The sequence below is a fragment of the Hippopotamus amphibius genome, chromosome 2 (genome assembly GCF_030028045.1).
Source record: "Hippopotamus amphibius kiboko isolate mHipAmp2 chromosome 2, mHipAmp2.hap2, whole genome shotgun sequence".
Classification (NCBI taxonomy): Eukaryota; Metazoa; Chordata; class Mammalia; order Artiodactyla; family Hippopotamidae; genus Hippopotamus; species Hippopotamus amphibius.
The window spans coordinates 165,692,102-165,713,860 of record NC_080187.1 but is presented as its reverse complement, the minus strand read 5'-3'; the positions used below and the strand labels follow the sequence as shown (position 1 = coordinate 165,713,860).

The 21,759-nt window shown below is 32.9% G+C and overlaps 1 protein-coding gene across 1 annotated transcript in view; it reads left to right on the top strand.

Annotated features, from left to right (window-relative positions):
* Nucleotides 1-21,759, top strand: part of SCFD1 (sec1 family domain containing 1) — a 99,868-nt gene that overhangs the window by 62,857 nt on the left and 15,252 nt on the right. Inside the window, exons 16-21 of the mRNA XM_057721226.1 lie at nt 942-1,012; nt 3,338-3,417; nt 6,878-6,940; nt 8,957-9,032; nt 16,426-16,479; nt 20,039-20,091. Coding sequence (XP_057577209.1) covers nt 942-1,012; nt 3,338-3,417; nt 6,878-6,940; nt 8,957-9,032; nt 16,426-16,479; nt 20,039-20,091 — 397 coding nt within the window. The remainder of the gene's footprint in view (nt 1-941; nt 1,013-3,337; nt 3,418-6,877; nt 6,941-8,956; nt 9,033-16,425; nt 16,480-20,038; nt 20,092-21,759) is intronic.

The following is a 21,759-nucleotide window of genomic DNA, read 5'->3' as shown; positions in this document are numbered from 1 at the left end:
AGGATAATTTGAATGTAAAATATCAATGGGTCATCAGTCAGTATGTTTTGAAAAAGTTATTTTTGTTTTTATTTTATAATAAGGTATAACAATTCTGAGTTCTTACATATCAGGACACACTTTGAAGTGAGAGTACATATTGGTATTTGTTGAATAGTGAAACTGAGTTACCCATGACCAGTGCCTTAACACTTTGCACCAAAGTACACCCAGTAACTGAGGGGAGAGTAAAAAAGATTCTCTGGACAGTCTCTGGCTTTGGATAATAGGAATAGTAGCCCAAAGCACCCACAGCAAGCAAGAAATTTCTTTGAAATCTTTTGTCTTAAAATTTCAGGCAAATATGTGCATAATACAGTGGTGTTTATTATACTCCAGACATACGGTTTTTCCAAATCTTCATAGACCCTTCAGAAAGAGGAGAAATGTGTATTTGATGGCTCCAATTTCAGACGTGTGACCTTAGGCTCAGTTAGGTGATTTTAGTCAACAAGATTTTATAACCCAGTACCTATGGAGACCATGCAGCTGGTTTCCCAGGATAGTCCCATTTTTATACCAGTTGTCCTTACATAATTATTACTAGCATCTCCCTTTTCATCTCAGAAGTGTACTATTTTAGAATTGTATGATTATCCTACCTGTACCTTTCTTTTTGAGTTTATATCTGAAACATATATCTCAACATTATAGACAGTTTGGAAGATAGAATGGAGATGCTTCCATAGGTCATCCCTGTAATCCCATAGTATTTAATCGTTTTCCATATCTGTGTTTTACATGATTGTAATTTAGTGCTTATAACATTAAATCATTTGAATCAAGAACCTTATTTTGTCTTGTAACATTTATGTATGCCTTGAGTTTATAGTGTTGACTATAATATGTAACAACCAGAATTATGAACATCTTTTTTTCTTGATCTATTTTCCCCTTTGTAGCAGGAACTCCAGAAGATAAAATGAGGCTGTTTCTTATCTATTACATAAGTGCACAGCAAGCACCTTCTGAGGTATGTCCTCTGTATTCAGTTATTGGGAGGAAGGGAGAATACTCGCTTGTTTCAAAAATAGAAGTAAAAATCACTATGGCCAAATAATTACTTCATTCCTTCCTTTTAAAGGAAAACAGTTTCTTAAGGCTAATTCTGTTTACTGCTGAATTTTCTAGCAATATTGTCACCAAGAGAACTGTTTACTCATGAAATATCTCACCACTTTTAAGTTGTTGGAATATAAACTGAATTCAAGTCACCAAAATTCTTATTTCTGGAAAATAACTATTCTAAACTAAGTTAACCAAGTTTGCTCTGCTTTTTGAAAGATTGATCTTATTTCTCATGATGCGATGATCCTAGAAGTTCCATTTCTTTAAGCTATAGCCAGTAATACTTATTTTTCTTACAAGGAATTTAGCTTTAACCTAAAGTAAAAGTTTGGTAATATTTTGCAGTTGTTTTAAAACTAATGTCCATTGTAGAATATAGAGAAGTCACTTGAAGGAAAATATCAAAAGTTCCAAAAGTTATATAAGTATTGTATCAATAATTTCATAAGATTAAACTTTGCATCTGTCATATTTATATAAAAGTAAAGTTGAGAGACTCTGTATTACAGTAAAAAAGCTGCTTTTGTATCAGAATAAATTTCTGAGAATAATTGGAAAATGATAAATTTTCCTTTCTAGATTTTTTTTTCTCACTGGAAGAGTAGATGGTGGGATATTTTGTTGTTTTCTTTTTCTGTAATGAGCCATCAATTGTTTTTGAGGAAAAAAAATTTTTTAAGTGTGTAGAGGTAATGGACTTACTGTGAAGGAAAGCAGTGAAATATTTTTCTAATGTTTGGTAGATTGTAAGACTTCTTTTGGTTTGGCATGTTAAAACTACACAGTAAACCCAATATTTGCTTTAGGTCAGTTCTGCTTTATCTTCTTGACTTTTATTTAAATTCAGTAAGAAAGTTCTGTAGTGTCCCCCTTTATCCGAGAGAGATATAGTCCAAGACCCCCAGTGGATGCCTGAAACCATGGATAGTACCAAACCCTCCCCCGCCCCCCACTACCATGTATACTGTTATTTTCTATACATACCTGTGATAAAGTTTTTTTATAAATTAGGCATAGTAAGAGATTAACAACAACTAATAGTAAAATAGAATAATTATAACAATATGCTATGATAAAAGTTGTTTGAATGTGGACTCTCTCAAAATATATTGTACTGTACTCATCCTTCCTTTCATGATCATGATGTGAGCTGATAAAAATGCCTGCTTGATGAGATGAAGTGAGATGAATGGCACAGGCATTGTGATGTAGCCTTAGGCTGCTATTGACCTTCTGATGTGAAGGAGCATCATCTGCTTCAGGTGATCCTGAATCATCAAGCCATGATGATGTCGATTGTTAAATGTCAGGAGCAGATGATGTCAGTAGTTGGTGCAGGACTGAGCAGGAAAGCACGAGATTTCATCGTGCTACTCAAAACGGCACACAGTTTAAGAGTTATGAATTGTTTATCTGGCAATTTCCACTTAGTATTTTCAGACCTCAGTTGACAACAGGAACTGAAACCTTGGAAAGCAAAACTGCTGATAAGGGGAGATTACTGGTTTATTTAATTTATTTTTGGTAAGAATTAACGTCTTTTCGTAAGTGTAAGTGATCATTAAAAGACTTGAAGCAGATTTTGACTGCTGATGTCAGATTAGTAGCCCCTAGTATGCGAAGTAGTGAACATCTCTGATTGATGGTGAGCTTAAAAGTTTCTTTCTTATAAAATTTTCATAGTGGAGTCACTATGATGGTAGTCTCGTGTGACATACACGAAATCAGCTGATCTTAACTTATCAGGAAACAAAAAAGAGTAAGAAAGAGAAAACTTTAAAAAGTGTAGGACACCTACTGTTCAGTTAATAAATTTGGATCTCTACAGTGAATATAAGATGGGATAACCTGAATCTGCGATCCCCCTAAGTCGACATCGTTCCCCTCGTGTTTCCAGTTTTGAAATATTCCTGATCAAGGAATTTCATCTATGCTTATCCCAAGGACAAGCAGTCTGTGTCATCAGTGGAGGAAAAACTGACTCAGGCTTTCTGAGGGATGACAAAGTAATGTACTTTATAGGTGATTTGGGAGCCTGTCAAAGGTAATTTTCATTATATACGATTTTTGTCTTAGATGCTCATTTGGATACTCCCTTAAGATACCACTCCACTCTACTTAGGGGCTCATGCCTTTAGTCTAACTTTTTGATTAATCACATGACAACAAACAAAATGTTCTCTTTCATGAAAGTAAAATTTTTTGTCATAACATCCTTTTCTTATTTCAGGCTGATTTGGAGCAATATAAAAAAGCTTTAACTGATGCAGGATGCAACCTTAATCCCTTACAATATATCAAACAATGGAAGTAAGTTTTATTTTATTCTTCAGTTGTAACCATTTAAGAGAGTATAATGGAAGTCAAGTTCCCAAGAAAATGGGAATGTTACTAAGAAAATTGAACAGTGCCCTAGCATTTTTTTTTATTCAGTGACATAAATATTTCCTTATCTCCCCCACCCTTTCCACAAGTTTATATGCCTTTCTTTCCTAGGCATATTTTTTTCTATGTTTTCTTCACTGATGTGAGATGAGAAAGTCAAAGACTGAAATGTTTTGGGTCAAATGTCTCAAAAACATTTTTAAAATGTTTTAATTTCATTATTAATCAGAGAAATGCAGATTAATATAATGCAAAGATTCAGAAAATATTATGCCAAGGATCCAGGAAAATTAACTGACGCATTTATACTGTACTATTAGAAATATAAATTGTCTGAATTTTGCTGGCTGGTATAAAAAGTTTTTTTAAAAGAATAGCTTTGACCTAGCACTTCTCTTAAGAATTAATCCCAAAGAAGAAATTGAAGTTGTAAAATCTTAAAAGCAATTGTGCTAATCAAGTTTTGAAAATCAACCTGAATATCAAGGAATAGGATTGAAGAAATTATGTCATTTCCACAAGGAATGCAATTGAGGCATAAAAAATCATGTTGTGTAAGACTTATTTAATGACCACTGGGAAATGGCCATGTTATGTTATAAAGTGAAAATATAGTTTATTATTCAGTGATTTGTTTGATGAATAACTTCCTTTGTCTCAGTGACCAGGGACCCCTCTAGACATTAAGAATACAATAGTGAACATGCTATGGAAGGCCCCTGCTTTCATTGAATTTACATTTGTGTTGCAGGAACAATAAGTCAACAAATAAGCAGACGACTGAACAGAGTTGTGTTAAACCATATTCACCATATTAAGTGATATAAAGAAAATAAAACTAAGTGATAAGATCTTAATTTGTTGGGGGTGTTAGCGAAATTTGTTGAGGAGATAAGGGAAAACCTCTGGGTAGGTAACACTGGGTCAAAACTTAGATGACATTTTTTACCTTATGATCCCTATTATCTGTCCATTTATCCATTCATTCATCTGTGTGTGTGGGGGGGGACATACACATATATACACATAACTGCATAGCTAGAATGATACTTAAATGCTAATTGTAGGTAACTCGAAGTAGTAGAATTTTTTTCCTTTTGGGTTCTTTATTTTCCAGATTTTCTACAACAATACCTTCAAATTATTTCTTAAAATAATTAATTTTTTAAGTCTAGAGGATTGAATATGCTTTTTGATGTCAGCTGTACCAAAAAAATATGCATAGTAAGAGAAATATACCAAATTGTTAACAGGGGGTATCTCTCAGTTGTGACTTTACAAGTGCTGTTTATTATCCATACTTCTGTTTGGTTTTCAAATTTGCTTTTATTTCACTGTGTTCTTATGATAAGAAGAAAGTAGACAACAAACCTTAGTTTAACAAAAGAAACTGAAAACTGTCTTTTCTAATTTTTATAACATACACACTTACACATTTGGCTGTGTCATATATGTCATTGTGTTTTACATTATGACTTAATGTGGAACTCCCTAATTAAATATTTGGTATTAAAAGAGGAAAGGCAGTCTTGGACATCATTTTACATGGCTGTAAGATAGTCAATATATAATTTCTCATTTGTAACATTTTTCTTTCTAATTATAAGGGTTATACCAATTTATTGAAGAAAATTTTAGAAAACTCAGAAATGTATAAAGAAAGTAAAAATTTACCTGTAATCTCCCCATTCAGAATCTACAAGTAAACATTAGTGTTAATCCTTTTATATGCATATTATATATTTATATTTTTAATCAGAAAATCATTGTTATAGATGCAGTTTGTATTCCAGTTTTCCAGTAACGTTCATCATACCAGTTTTTCATTTGTCTTAAATACAGCTGACCCTAGAACACCTGGGGGTTAGGGATGCCAACCCTCTGCACAGTTAAAAATCCAAGTATTACCTTACAGTGGGCTGGCCCTCTGTATCCCTGGTTCCATATCCGCAGATTCAACTAACCGCAGATTGTGTAGTACTGTAGTAAGTATTTATTGATAAAAATATGAGTATAAGTGGATCCACACAGTTCAAACCCATGTTGCTCAATGATCCACTGCAGTCTCCAGTGTTTGCACTATATTCATCATATAAATTTAATATTTTTTATTTAACCCTTTATTACTCAGAGATAATACATGTTATTTATATTTAGATATTACTGTTTCTGGTGAAAAATAAATTTTTGTTAAAGGCAGAAATTCCAGTCTGCTGAAAGCAGTTGATTCACATCCTCCTTGCTGAACAAAATTATGATTTTTGTGTTTGGGATTTCTCTAATGATATCAGCAAATTTTGTCCATATTGAAATAGAATATTTTTAGTGTTTCATCCTCCACCACCTAGTGACTCTCATTCTTTTTTTTTTACTCTCATAAGATTTTCTTCTATTTAGGTAGATTTTTTTTTTCCATTTACAAAAGCATTTGAAATGATTAGGAATTATAAAAGAATATTGATTCACATAAAAATGTTCATGGCATACTATTAAAATGTTATAGAACAGTATGTACAGTATGATACTAATTTTGTTTTTAAAGTATATATGTTGTATGTGCATATGTCCAAAGATTAGAAGAATATATGCCAAAAGCCTAACAGTGGTTACTTCTAAGAGGTAGGGTTCTTCTGGGAGCATTCTGTTTTCTGGATTCTCTACAATGAACATTTTCCCAGAAGGAAAATATTTTTTAAAACATAGCTAAGTGCCATATTTTTGCCCAGTGTTCAAGAATTATATAGTTTAGTTAAAGACATTCTGGACATTTATAAAGATTTGAAAATAAGTGACTATATGCAATTCAGTATAAAAGTTTATATATGTAACTAAAAGGAAAAATCACTGAGTAGTTGAATTAGAATGGTGTTAATGAAGAAAGTGATTTTGAGCTGAATCTTAAAAGGAAATGTACAGTTTTTTACTGAAGAAGACAAGGAGTTTATACCCCCAAAGGACAGCATAAGCAAAGGCATGTGTCTGGGAATAAGAGAGTATGGAATGTGGAGAACAGTAAACTTAATCAGTACATGATTGTTCTTTTAAAACAGAAAGTCTCTATTTCATGTTAATGATTGGATATTTTAAAAAAAGAAAAATCCTGAAGCTTGGGGAACTAATGCATTTGTGTTTTTTGACGAATTTCAGTGTTTTAGTACCAATTGCTCTATAGTGAACATTATTTTACATGGTTACAAATTATATAATCAATGTTTGTATAATTGTTTCACTGCTAATTGTACTGAAACGTATTATATTAGTTGAAAAATTATTTCTTTTCAGAAACTACATAGTAAAACTTATGATTAGTCAGATATTTTAATGCTATGATACTAAATGTTAGCTCAAATAATCAGCTTTTAAATATAACTTTCTTATTTCATAGGGCTTTTGCCAAGATGGCTTCAGCTCCTACCAGCTATGGCAACACTACCACTAAACCAATGGGGTAAGTATTTTGAATAATTCTGATTGAATAGTCTGGTACTCCAGACCATAATTGGACTTTCTTGCCTTGAAAACACAGTGTGACACTTTGGATACAGAAGGTTTTCATTGTGATACAGAACAAATGTCAGCATGCCTTTGGCTTCGATAGGTAGTTTAAATTCTCATTTTAAAATGTAACTCAATGTATTTTATATGATATGGCTTCGTATGCTTCCTTGTTCTTAAAACATTATGTTTTTCATTTTCAGAAGATACATGAAGTTTAAAAACTATTTTTATATCAATGCTGAAAATATAGACTTGAAGCTAGACACTCAAGACCTAGCTTCAAGATGGAACTAGGCATACTACTAAATGATAGAGAGGACGTCCTCAGGGCTGGGTTTGACTTCTGACCCCAGAAAATCCTGTACAATATGTGTGATTTTTCAGAGAAGCTGAACAAAATGATTCTAACTGCTCTTTTCTATACCATACTAGCTTATTTTTTGGAGCGTAGAACAAAGGCATGAAACCAGAGGAAAACAGGTTTACCCACCGAGCTGCCAGTTTTAATGAAACAATTTCCAAAACATACAAGCACTTGGCTTAAGGTACTTGTATGTTTTGCTCGTAAGTGCTTGGCAGAATGAATCCAGCTGGCCTCACCTTCAGACAGTGCTGTACAGGTTAGCACACTGACTCCCTCAGAGTTACCTGGTGCCTGGGAATTGCCTCAGAACTGTTCACTCCAATAGAGGTTACTTTCTCTTGTTTTTGTTAAAGAAATGATTTCCATCCTTTCCATCGCTTCATTTCAGAGGGGAGGAGGAGCAGATAGGAAAAATGAAAAATATTTGGAAAGTTACACTCATGCATTTAATAAAATAGACTTTCCATTTTTGTCTTAAAATCTTAAAAGCCTTTTAGATTTCTTATGGATTTTGTAGTTGAGGATTTTAATGTGTTATAAGAAAACATTGGATGATTTGAAGGCTTTCCCTAGCTACATTTTTTTTTAATTAATTTTTATTGGAGTATAGTTGCTTTACAATGTTGTGTTAGTTTCTGCTGTACAGCAAAATGAATCAGCTATACATGTACATGTATCCTCTTTTTTGGTTTCCTTCCCATTTAGATTACCACAGAGCATTGAGTTGCCCTGTGCTAAACAGTAGGTTCTCATTAGTTATCTCCCTGACCTTCTAATATCAGAATGCAAGATTACCATTCCGTCCCACAAAGCATCCTTTAATTCCATGTGAGAGACTTTTTGAACCACAAATATAAAACCAATATGGCAGGTCATGTTATTTTTGTTGTTAAAAATTCAGACACTAAACAGTCTTCTGAGTTGAGGTAAAATTCATCATGTGTTATGCTTCACATTTTTATATGATAGATTTTGTGTATGGGGGGAGAGAGTATACAATGCAGATTGGATCTAGCAGCTATGATGTAGAGAACACTAACTTTTGACCTGTTCGTAATATTTACAGACATGCATGTTTTGAATATGTCAGTGTGTTTGAACTCCTAAAACAGGTCTTCTAAATTACTTTTTTTAATTGAATTGTAGTTGATTTACAATGCTATGTTAATTTTTGCTGTATAGCAAAGTGGATTCCATTATACATACATATATATAAACTTTTTACTATTCTAGATTACTATCTTTAATTTATTGTTTTAACATTAAGACAATCAGGAAAATAAGGAATTCTTTTCAATTAATAATTAGCCTAAATGCTATAGCTAAGGCTTAGCGATTAAAGTGTTTATTTTGAGGGCAGCTATTTTTACATTTTATTAATATTGACTAGTCAGAATGTTTTATTACCATTTTATTGTGAAATAAAATTGTGGTAGTGATATCCATGAAAGCAGAAATCCTCAGGTCACTTCTGCTTAGGGAAAACAAAGGTGGTCCGCACAGTGAGCATCAGCATGTGTTGTGTAATCAGACAGGTACTTTATCTGTAGTAAACTGGAGAGAGAATTTGTACTTAGTGCTATCCTCTTCTTTTGTACCTAGTCTCTTGTCACGAGTCATGAATACAGGATCACAATTTGTGATGGAAGGAGTAAAGAACCTGGTATTGAAACAGCAAGTAAGTACACTTGTTAGAAAACACACTGGTAACTTTTGAACTTAAATGTTGGCAGGTTGATTGCTCAGCTAGAGCAGCTTCTGGATGTATTCAAGTACAAATGTTAGGAATAAAATAAAATCAAGGGGTCCTTTACTGGTATATTTAAGAATATGAGGGTATTTTACATGTATAGTTCAGAACTCTGTAATTTTATACTTGTTTTTTTTTAATTTGTTCATTGGACTTTACTGACATTTTTATTTCCTTTAAGTATTATCAGGTTTGTGAAAGTATATTAATTGAAAAAAATGAAGTTAACCTTAGAATAATGAACTGTTACATAAATGCATATCCTTTAAGTTTTAACATATATTAGGAGAATGTTAATAAGCTAATAGCCTTAATAGTCTAAATGCCTGTGTAAATTAAAATAAAAATATTTTAAGTAGAATTTATGTTTTGGAATAATGTAAGTATAACTTGATTTCACACTTTATTTTGGAATAACAGTCTCAGTTTTAAACAAGACTTTTTAATGACTTTTGTATTTCTGTTGTTTTTCTGTTATTCTAATATATAAATATTTCTGCTTCAGAGTCATCATTAATTGATTTGTTTTCTTTTTAAACTGAACTTGTTTTTAACTTTTTGTTATGGAAATTTTCAAATACACATTAGTATGTCAAACTCTTCTGAACACTTCACCAAGCTTCAGTACTCAACATCGTGCCATTTCTTGTTTCCTCTTCCCCACTTATATTTTTTTATTTTATTTATTTTACTGGATATTTTAAGGCAAATCTGAGATATAATATTTCACACATAAATACTTCAGTTTGTAGTGAGAAGGATTTTAAAAGCCAAACTAAAAAAATAGAGTTAACTATCAGTTATTCAGATTTGAATATTAAGTTTTTACCTACTTGTTTTCAGAATAAACTAGATCTTTTCTTTCCCAGAACTTCTTCCACACTTTTTATCTTTCTTATGATGTTTACCTGTGGTACTTTATATTGACATTATTTATATTTTACTTTTTTCCCCCCCAGTTTTATTGAGATACAATTGACAGTGCTTTACTTATTGATGGCAAGGAATTTTTTTCCCCATCTTTGAATTTTCTATAGCAATTTGCAGAAAGTAGGTATTCAGTTTTTGTTTGAACAAGATTTTATTGTAAAAAACATGTAATTTTAATGAGGAACAGTGAAAAATCCTAATTTGTTGTCTAACTAAAAGGCTGATTACTTCCTAACTTTCCTTCAGAGACATTCCAGATTACATCATTTCCTAAGTACTTGGGAAGACTTTTTAGCTTCAGTATCCCTCTTAGGAATTATTTTCAGCCCCTCCCATTCTCTCTCTGTCTGGAGAGAATTTGTCATACCACTCTATTTATCATCAACTATGGACAAGATGATTTCATATGTGAGACAAAAGGGGGAACTACCAGTTCCTAAGATTATGTCTGCCTTTTGCTAGATAGACTGCTATTGTATATCTGTGTATAGTTAAATTTAGTTTTAAGGAGAATTATATATTTCTGTTAACATGTCACTGTTGGAAGGAAATCCCAGGAGTAAGATTCTCCAAAGGAGTCCTTACTGCAAATAACTCATAGCATTGAGAAAGTACAGACTTTAATCTTTTAAATGATCAGATTTACTTTTTTGAACTTAATAGCTTAAAGTCACATGATATACATCTCCAAATGATGCGTGTAAGAAGGGTTTAAACTGATTGACTTAAATATTTTATTGTGCTAACACAAAAGTTTGTTTTATTTAAAGTTTATAAAGTATAAAAACAGATTATCCCCTGTGACCTCAAATCCTTTTGCTTTTCTTAGCATTGCAAATAACATACTGCTTTGATATAGGCAGTTTCTCACTTACAGAAGTAAAATTTGAAATGATTGGTGGTTACTTCTTTCTATATCTCATTTCTGTCACCCCTACTAGGATATCCAGGTTGGGTTTTTTAATAGATATTAATAAGACTTTCTAGGTTCAGAATTAGAGGAAATATTTATTGATTTGGGAGACATTGGTTATTGATTGGAGGATAGTGGTTCACTGTATACTGTGAAGTAAAAATAAAAGTCATTATAAAACAGTAAATTCAATATGATCTTTTTGTTTTTGTTTAAAAAAGAAAAAAATAGAAGATACTCAAGGATGTATAACTACGTTTTAAATGTTAGTTTTTCTAGGTGAGAGTATTCACCTCTGATTACTTTCATATGATAAATGACTAAAATTGTATTATGGAATCAAAAGAGTGACCATTTCTAATTGTTCTTAGTAAATATTACCAAATTGCCATCCAGAAAAGTCATACCAATTTGCAGTGATTTACAGCACCTGTTTCTCTACATCCCTCCCAAACTTGGACCTATGCGTATGTGTGTAATCTTTGTAAATTTAATACTTTGTAAAAGTTTCTTGTTCTAGAAATATTTAAACTCGTAGAAAGTCATTTTTAAAGTTATATTGTCCTAATGTTCTAAAATTTAGAGGAACTGCAACAGGTAAATCTTGGGGCAGATTGGGAACTGAGAAAAGAGATGTCAGAGAAGAGACTGGAAGAGATGAATTCTTTGTTTCACGCTTGTAAAATTCTGATTAATTTATGCCTCTTAAGCCTCTAGATATTGGTTTGGATTTTTTATCTGAATAAACATTTTAAGCTATAAAAAAAAATTAGAAAGAATAGGATGTCTTGTCCAGTTTTCTAGGTCACTTATAAAAAAGGCTTTTATACTTTTTTGTTTCTTGGGCAGCATAAGTTTTACGCATCACAAGTATTAGCTACACATAAAACCATTTGTGTGATATTCACAGATTTGGAATATACTTATGTGAGGATAATTGTACAAGAATGTGATGGTGAAAAACGTGCAAAGTTGCATCATTTAAGTCTTCTTTCACTTTTTTTGTCTTGTTTGCTAGAATAATCCCTCTTAAAAATGAGTTAACAAATAAATTGCAAGCAGTGGAATTCAGTAGATTAAAAAAGACTTAAAAGATATATAACATAATTGCAATGTGTAGCCCTTATTAAGATTATGATTTGAACAAGGAAGCCGTAAGAAATGAATTCATGGAGCAGGAAAATTTTGATACTGACTGGATATTGAGCTGTATTAAGAAATATTTTTTGATTATTTTAGGTATGATAGTAGTGTTATAGGGTTTTTTTTTTTTTCTTTTAGGAGTTATATTTTGGAGATACATACTGAAATATTTATTGCTAAAATAATTTGATATTGGGGACTTGTTTTAAAACAGCCTAGGTAGTGGGGAGTAGGTGAGAGTGTAGTTAAAATAAGAATTTGCCATGAGTTGATAATTGTTGAATCTGAATGATGGAAGATTGGATGTGTTTTATTGGGTCCATGTAATCCTGTTTCTTGATTTTATTGCCATTAATATGCTATGGTTTTGGAAAAAAATACCACTTTATATACTTTATTCTCTCCTAATCTGTAAGATGTAGATGTTGGATTCACTCTGTAGATCCCCTCTGATTTATAATTTTAAAATTTTGGCAATATGTGATCCATCTTATTCCCCTTCCTTCTATCTACTTCACTGACAACTTTCCAGTATCTGCATACTCCATCTTATTCTTTACTTGGCTAATACAGTCTTCAAGATAAATATTCTCTTCAAGAAGGTACACATACTGCTTTTCAGTCTTTAGGACTTTGATAATTAAGACAGCAGCAACTCTTGTCTTAACTTTACTGCCTAGTTCAGCATCAGAGTATCATCCCAAATCCAAGGCTACACAGGGTGTGGGTGGGGAGGAGTTGGAAATAGTCACCATAGACCAGATGGCAATATACAGCAACAAGTGGCTAATCCTAGGAGAACTAGAGGGGGAAAATGTTTTTAACTGTTTTGGATATAGGGCTGTGTTACTTTTCTTAGATGTCTGTTTTTTAATTTCTTTGGATATTTTATTTTAATTTTGTTTTTAAGGAGTTAACGCCATCAGAGACAAAATTGACATTGCTTTTATTTAAACTTTTCCAGTGACTAAAATCATAAAACATGACTATGGTCATAAAACTATTTAGGACTTTTAGAAATTAATTTCTCACTGTATTTCTTTTCTCCAAGTAATATTTCTAGTTTATATATTTGAAATTTGAACATCTTAGAAACAGTGATCCTTAATTTAGGATATTCACGTGTGTGGGACTCTTGTGTCTCAAATCTATATATATAGAGAGAGAGAGGCTTTCTACTAATAAAAATTTAGTTAGTAACCTTGACAATAACGTTTTTCATTTTATTTCTGAAACAGTTTCTAAAAACAATGAAAAGTATGCTTGGTGATTTTTTAAATAATTGGCTTTCATTTGATTAAATTTCATTTATACCTCTTACTGAGGTAACACAGTTTTTTGTGTCTTTAAAGATGAGTGAACAGACCATTTGTTGAGTGAAGAAAATTGTATGGTTTTCTTCTGCTGTTTTCTCTCTGTTAGCTGCCACAATTCACTTTTTTCAATGAGTAGAACTTAAGTTATCTTGTATATAAATTATTATCAATATAAAATTGATTTTTATATATCTTTATTGGAGTACAATTGCTGTACAATGTTGTGTTAGTTTCTGCTGTACAATGCAGTGAATCAGCTATATGTATACATATATCCTTATATCCTCTCCCTCCAGCCCTCCCTGTCCCACCTCTCTAGGTCATCACAAAGCACCAAGCTGATCTCCCTGTGTTATGCAGCAGCTTCCCACTAGCTATTTTACCTTTGTATATATGTCATTGCTACTCTCTTACTTCGTCCCAGCCTCCTCTTCCCCCATGTTCTCAAGTTTGTTCTCTACATCTGAGTCTTTATTCCTGCCCTGCCACTAGGTTCACCAGTACCATTTTTCTGGATTCCATATATATGCGTTAGCATATGGTATTTGTTTTTCTCTTTCTTACTTCACTCTGTATGACGGACTCTAGGTCCATCCACCTCACTACAGATAACTCAGTTTCATTCCTTTTTATGGCTGAGTAATATTCCATTGTATGTACCACATTTTTTGATGATAGCCATTCTGACTGGTGTATGGTGATATCTCATTGTAGTTTTGATTTGTATTTCTCTAATGATCAGTGATGTTGAGCATCTTTTCATGTGTTTGTTGGTCGTAAGTACGTCTTCTTTGGAAAATGTCTATTTAGGTCTTCCATCCATTTTTTGATTGGGTTGTTTGGTTTTTTGATATTGAGCTGCATGAGCTGCTTATATGTTTTGGAGATTAATCCTTTGTCAGTTGCTACATTTGCAAATATAAAATTGATTTTTTTAATGATTAACTTAATTCAAGTCTTCATGTAGGCTAGATAGAGCATTAGTTGATAACAGAGATCTCAGAAATCGTTTCCTGAAGTACTCTTTCTTAAGCCTTTAAAGATGTTACGTATTTCCTTTGTCATTCTCTACACTGCAAGTTTTTCTTAATGTGTGACGGTGTGTGAATTATGGTGTGGCAGTGGTAGATGACTCTTGGTGTTATCTGGTTGTAAAGACCAAACAAAAACATAAAGAATTGTCCCTGGGCTTGTAAACTTTTGAACTATTCTGCTAGAAAGAAATTTTTCTTGTGTTATTTAATGACCTATTCACTGGCAGGCTTATCTTCAGATATGGCAGAGATATGAAATACAAAGTAAAATTTAATTGTACCTTTTAGAAATATCTTATTTTTATACTAAATAAAATGTTCAAATTTCCGGTTATTTTCATAAATACAATAAAAGTAATATGACTCTTATGGCTTTATCAATTATATAAACTCTTTTCTGAATTTTTCTCCATTGCACATATCTAATACTGTAGTACAATTCAGAGAGCTAAAGAGAGAGTTAAATGTAAATAGAGAAATGGATATAAAAGTAATTTTAGTAAAATGTTATAATTTATAATGTTGTCTTGTTCCAGAATTCTTTTTATTGTTTCTTCCTGTTACATTGCAAAGTACTTCATCTTTTGTTGGTGTTACTTAGGACAAATATGTAACTATAGTTTTTTCTTTTGAATAAAGCATTTTTATAGATTTAAATCTGTACTCAGTTATTCTTTAGAGAAAGCTATGGTTTAGACTTACATTCTTAAATGAACAAACTCAAGTTTATTTGAAATAAAACTTAAAAGGTAAAATTTTGAGCTACCTTTTTTCAAATTCTAAATAGAATTCAGGAAGTACATTGTCAGCTTGAACATTTGGTGCTTGTGTTTATATTAAGAAGTTCCTGGCCAACAGAAATATCAGAGAATAATGAAATAGCTTTAATTTTACTTGCCTAAGATTATCTTAAAAGATTCTTACTTGCTGATCTAGAGAAAGAAAAAGAAAAAAGAAATGCATATTTTCTATCTGGGCAAAGTAGCATTTTCCTTAGTGATAGTCCATTTTAGTAACAATAAAATGTTTTATGACCTAAAGAAAGTAAAACTTGTAAAATAGTAATGTGTTATCTACAGTTATTTAAAGAATGAGATTTAATGTTGCCTCTGTTGTATCAAATCTCTAAGATACAAAACTGTTCTTTCCATAATATTCTGTACAGTTCACAAAGGAAATATCAGTTTAAAGTGGGCAGAATACAGAATACCATCCCAGTAGGAACGTACTTTGAATAGGCATTCAAATTGTCACTTAGTAAATTTTCTGTACCCAATGTGTTATTATGTTCAAAATAATGGTTAAAATGGTCAGATTAAAATAGAACAATAGTATTTTTTATCCAAATGCATGTAAACATGTCAAGAGGCAATCTTATATCAACACCAGTGTTATAACTTTCATGTTTAAAGTGGAGTTTGTTCTGTAAGAAGATAATGCATTATGTCATTGAAATTTTGGAATTTATCCCAGGCAAAATTTAAATGGTCAGTGAAGTTGTGTTCGCATCCATTTGCCCGTTGTTTCAAAGAGCACAAGTTTCTTTTTGGCTAGAAGAACATACATTAGAAATGAAAAAACTCTGTTAGGTCACTTAATCTCACAAGTACTGTGTCTTTAAAGAAACAAATCTGCAGAAAGGAAATGAAAAAAGGTGGGGGGGGGGGGTAATTAAAACAAAAGCTTACAGTTACTAGTATTAAAAAGCAGACATCCAACAAAGTAAAAAGCCCAAATATGTATTTGTACTAAAGCTTGGATACACCTACACATTTTTTAAAATTACATTCTCTGGAACGTTGAGTAATACCAAGGGTACTTACATCTGTGACACCACTCACAGAATACTTAAGCTTAGAATGTGTTTAATTGAAAGGTAGGCATACTGAACTATGGAATGATTAGGTTGTTTTGTTACTAGAGAAGAATTTTGGTTTGTTATTTCTTGTAATATTTAACAAAATACTCACTGATCTTTTCCACAGAATCTACCTGTTACTCGTATTTTAGACAATCTCATGGAGATGAAGTCAAACCCGGTGAGTAGCATGTAACATTGTACTTGTAAATTCTTGAACATAGCAAACAGACTGTACAAAAAGTGATGAAGTCAGAGTTTGTTGTGGGCTTAATCACAGCAGACTACATGAGAGAAAGGAAAGAGTCCATGTGTTCTCAAAGAGCTTTTTTTAGCCATTATCACAGGTAATGGGAATTGGTTTCTCAGCTGCTACATCCATTCTGGCCAGCTCTCATCCAAAGTAAATGTAGATTATATCCTATATATAGCCTAAGGAGAAAGTTTCTATAAATAAAAAAGAACTAGTGAGCATCAGTTGGTGTGCTATTAAGAGTACCAGATCAGTTTAATTTTGTGAAATTAAATTAGGAGAGGAGTGCATAGTAAAAATTTTAAGTGCATGTATTCAAATGGCACTAAATTCTTTTGGGCTAAAAAGTAAATTGAGAGAGAGAAGTTGTTTGATGAAGAGATAAATGGGTAAATATTAGCGTTTGCTTAAAGAATGGGTTTTCAAGCTATCTGTTTATAATTCAAGAAAGGAATGTAAAAATCATCACAATCTGTTTCAGAAAACAGCCATCTTGTTACTGTGGCAACTAGAGTGGTTGTCTGGAATAGAGAAAGGCCACACGATCAGAACCCTAGTTTGGGTTGATCTGGATCACTGTAGACTTGGCATCAAGATGTAGGATACCAGGCAGAGAAAGAGAGTGAGAACAGAATCTTCAGATAAAAATATCATTACTTTGTAATTGTTAAAACATGGTTTTAATAACATTAAAGGAAATTAGGAGAAACAAATTTTAAAATCTGTCCATGTGAAAACAAAGATATAGTGTTATAAAAAAGCCCAAAAAGGGGCAGTTGCAGTCATGAAAGGAATGAGAGAATTGTCCATAATGATAAGCTGAAAAGGACTGGATTCTTCTATATGGGAATCAATATAGAGAAAGTGGTATACAATGTAGTAATAATAGACTTGGTTATCACCACATCCTAGAACCTGTGAGGAAGGAACACTTCTTGAAAAGCCTGAGAGAAGTATGCATTTATGATGAGTTGTCTTAGAGAATACTACTTCCATAAGCAGTAAATTTCTGGAAGATATAACCCAAATGATAATAAAGATTAGACATATAAAGGAGTGTGAGATTTTAGATGCCACAGCCACAGGGCTTCGGCAGGCTCAGGATACTCTGTCCCTGTTCCTAATCTAGAAGTTGAGATGATGGGTAATGACAGCAGTAATGCTGACAGCTAACATGTATTGTGTACTTTAGCCAGGAGCCAATCAAAACATTTTTCACATATTATCTCATTTAATCCCCATTCAAACCTTCTAAGAAAAATACTATTTTTTAAATTATTCTCATTTTATAGATGAAGAAACTGTGGCACAGTTAACTTGCCCAGGGACACATAGCTAATAAATGGCAGAGCTGGGCAGCCCACATGTTTCACCACTATACGATCTTGATTAGGGCAAGAGCCATGCCCTTCATGGAATCAGAGACTTTAGAGTTTAAGGAAACCTTAGAATCTTAACTGTAAAGGAGAGGAAACCAAGAGATGCTAAGTGACATTTCCCAAGGCACACTATTTTTAATAGCAGAATTGGAACAAAAAACCCACTACTACTGAATTGCTGCCTACTACTCATTCCAGTATACACATGCCTTCCACATTCCTGTCATAGACACACAGATGGCTAAATTATGGGTCTTGTTCAGATGTTTCTCCAAGTTCTGTAAGTTCATTTATCAGTTCTGTTGACTTTTGACTTTATAACTGAAGGCACATTACTACAGACAGATTTTTTTAATTAGAAAAAGTAAAATTTTTCTGCTTTGAAAGCAATTTTTCATCCATCTGCTAGATGAGACAGATGCCTGCACCCTCTCTCATCCCTGTCTTGTTCCCATATTGACAAATTGATTTGGAGGCACTGAAGAGATTAACAAAGTATACTAAGTTAGACCTGACTCGTAATCTTGAGTATATTGTATCTCAAAGGCTTTAAAATGCTGTCACCTAATTCTGGATGCACTCTTATCACTTACGTTTATTAAGTGTTCTTTGATTTGTCTTGATTGAATAAACTGAAAGAAAGGGATTAGGCAAGATATCAGGTAAGTTTCACCTTCCCTTGTATATCTGGCTAGTCCTGGTTTCCGGGAGCGGAGTGTTGAAGGAGTATGGCACTGCATCTGGGTTCAGGGCGAGTTCTGTGATTAGCATCGTCCACCACTGAGTGCAGGACTAGATAGTGGCAGCAGTGCATAGTTTGTCATTGACCACATTTGGGCAGGTTCATACAGAAAAGAACCAGAAAACATTTCAGAAAAGAATGAGTTCCTTTGGCTGATTGTGCAATGGAGGGAGAAGGAGGCAGAGATTAGGAAGTGACTACATTATAAAAAGTAAAGCAGTACTTTCCAACTCCTTTAGTATCAAGAAGCCGAGGTCAGCAACCCCTTATCCACAACTTCTGAAATCCAAAAAGCTCTGAAGACTAGAAAATTTTGTGTAACTCCTTTGGTGGCAAAACCTAACCTTAACGCAGGTTGAGGTTCTTTATAGTTTTGACTTATCCTACTTTATGTTAATATTCATCTGTTTAGCTCCAGAAATATTAACATGTTAGATGATGTGGTGCTGCCCACTGGGAATATTACATTATATACAGTTTATGCATGATATTATCTATCTGCAATTTTTTAAATTCAGAATTCCAAAATATATCTAACTGCAGAGGTTTCAATTATGAGATTGTGAACCTGTATTAGGTATTCTGCACATTCAGTGAAATCATAGACATATAATAATAAAATTCTAAAAGCAAAAATACTTAAGTGCATTAGCTTATAAAACAGGTATATTTATTTTTCTCACTTTTTTTTTTTTTTGAAGTATAGTTGATGTGTGTTGTGTTAGTTTCAGGTATACGGCAAATGATTCAGTTATATATATATATAGCTGAATCATACATATATATACACACACATATATATATTCTTCTTCAGAGTCTTTTCTTTTATAGATTATTACAAAATATTGAGTGTAGTTCCCTATGCTACACTGTAGATCCTTGTTGGTTGTCTACTTTATATATAGTAGTGTTTTTATGTTAATCCTAAACTCCTAATTTATCCCTCCCCTCCTTCCTCCCTTGGTAACCATAAATTTGTTTTCTATGTCAAAACAGGTATATTTTGAGAAGCAGTATACATAGTCGTTAAGAGCTGGGGCATTGAAACTAGACTACCTGGGTTCAAATTGTGAAGTTCCCACATTTACTTGTCATATAACTTTAAGAAAGTTAGATAACCTTTCTTTACCCCAAGTTACCCATCTGAAAAATAGGGATAATAATAACTATCTCATAGATAATATGGGATTATGTAATTTTACTTAGAACAGTGGCTCAATAAATGTTGATGGTGGTTACCCACTCTACCAAATTAATCAATTCATTAGTAGATTCATCAAATATTCTTAAAATACTCTAAGCCAAACTTGAATTTTCTAAATAGAAATTCCATAGTCATGGTAAAGTTCTCTATTTTTTTTAATAGGAAACTGATGACTATAGGTATTTTGATCCTAAAATGCTGAGGGGCAATGACAGGTAAGTAGCTCTTGTCTTCTGCAATTTGTCCTTTGTTTCCCCACCTCTACCAAGAATGGAAATAACTTTACTGATTTTCTGTTACAAATCAGTAACTGCTTTTTTTTTCTTTCATTTTATTTATTTATTTTTTTTGAGGTACACCAAGTTCAATCATCTGTATTTATACACATATCCCCGTATTCCCTCCCTCGACTCCCCCCACCCTCCCCGTCCCAGTCCTCTAAGGCATCATCCATCCTCAAGTTGCACTCCCTTTGTTATACAGCAACTTCCCACTGGCTATCTGTTTTACAGTTGGTAGTATATATATGTCTGTGCTTCTCTCTCGCTTCGTCTCAGCTTCTCCTTCACCCCCCGCCCCCCTCCAGTAACTGCTTATTATTAAAAATTCAAACTATATAGACAACTGGTAAGTAAACAGTATGTATAATCTCTTTACCCAGAGGTAATCACTCGTAATTATACTTAACACTTTGATGCTTTTCCTCCCAAGTATATTCATGCAAAAAATACATTTAGATGTTTGTTGTTTTTAATGAAATGATGAGGGTATTACAGACTGTGGAGGAGGAGAATTTGGATAATCTGTGTGTTTTTAAATGAATATTTTTATTGGACTAAATAAAAAGATGGGAGCTTTATACTGGATACCAGTTGTTGATTTTTTATTTAACTGGTCCGTAATATCTAAGCCCCTCGGAACCACTGCTGTGAATGCTTCTTTATGGCAGTGAAACATTCTGCAAATAATTTCTATATTTTATGACAAACATGGTATGATAAGCTATTTGTTAACTTTATTATGGATATTATTTTTCAAGATTTAATCCATGGTGTATGAAAAATAGCCTACAAGATACAGAAAAAGAATGGGCAGAATTAGGAGGGGAAAAAACTTTCTTGGAGGGATGGTCTTTAGTACCAGAACTTGGGTGAAGCTTCTTTATTGCCTGCACCTTATGTTTGGGATCTTTATAACTTTGTCTTTGTTCTATCCCAGGCTTTCACATCTTTGTAGGTAGTCAGAACAGATAATCTAGTCACTAGAAAGTTGAATATTAATCGTTTTGGTAACCTAAAAGGTTATTCTCTTTTCTGAACTTACCAGAAATACTACCAATGTTGCAAAAGAAGCTGCTTGTAGCAACTGCAGCTGACAAGAAAGAATTTGACCAAGAATAAATTATAGAAGGGAGAGAATGAGGAGTGACAGCTAGTGGGTATGGGGCTTCTTTGGCAGGTGATTAAAATGTTCTGAAATTAGACAGTGGTGATGGTTGTACAACTCTGTAAATATTCTAAAAACCACTGATTGTACACTTTAAAATGGTGGATTTACAACTCTTGATGTTCTCAAGCTTACAATTTTTCTTTCCTTCCTTGTATTTGCATCAGTAGTTATATTTGTCTCACCTCTCCTCATCTCATGTCTACTCTTAGAGGAACGTAAAGCACTCTAGAAGGAAGTTAAACACTGTGAGGCGTTTGAGTCAGGGCAGCTGCTGGCCCCTTCTATGGAATATTCACACAGGCAACAGAAATGAGGAAAAGGTGGAACTGTGGAACCAGCCTCTGAATAATTGAGAGGTTATAATAGCTCTCTCCCCTTGGTTGAGATTTTCAAAAATGGCCTGTGAGGAAAACCTAAGTTATCTTTGTATAGCC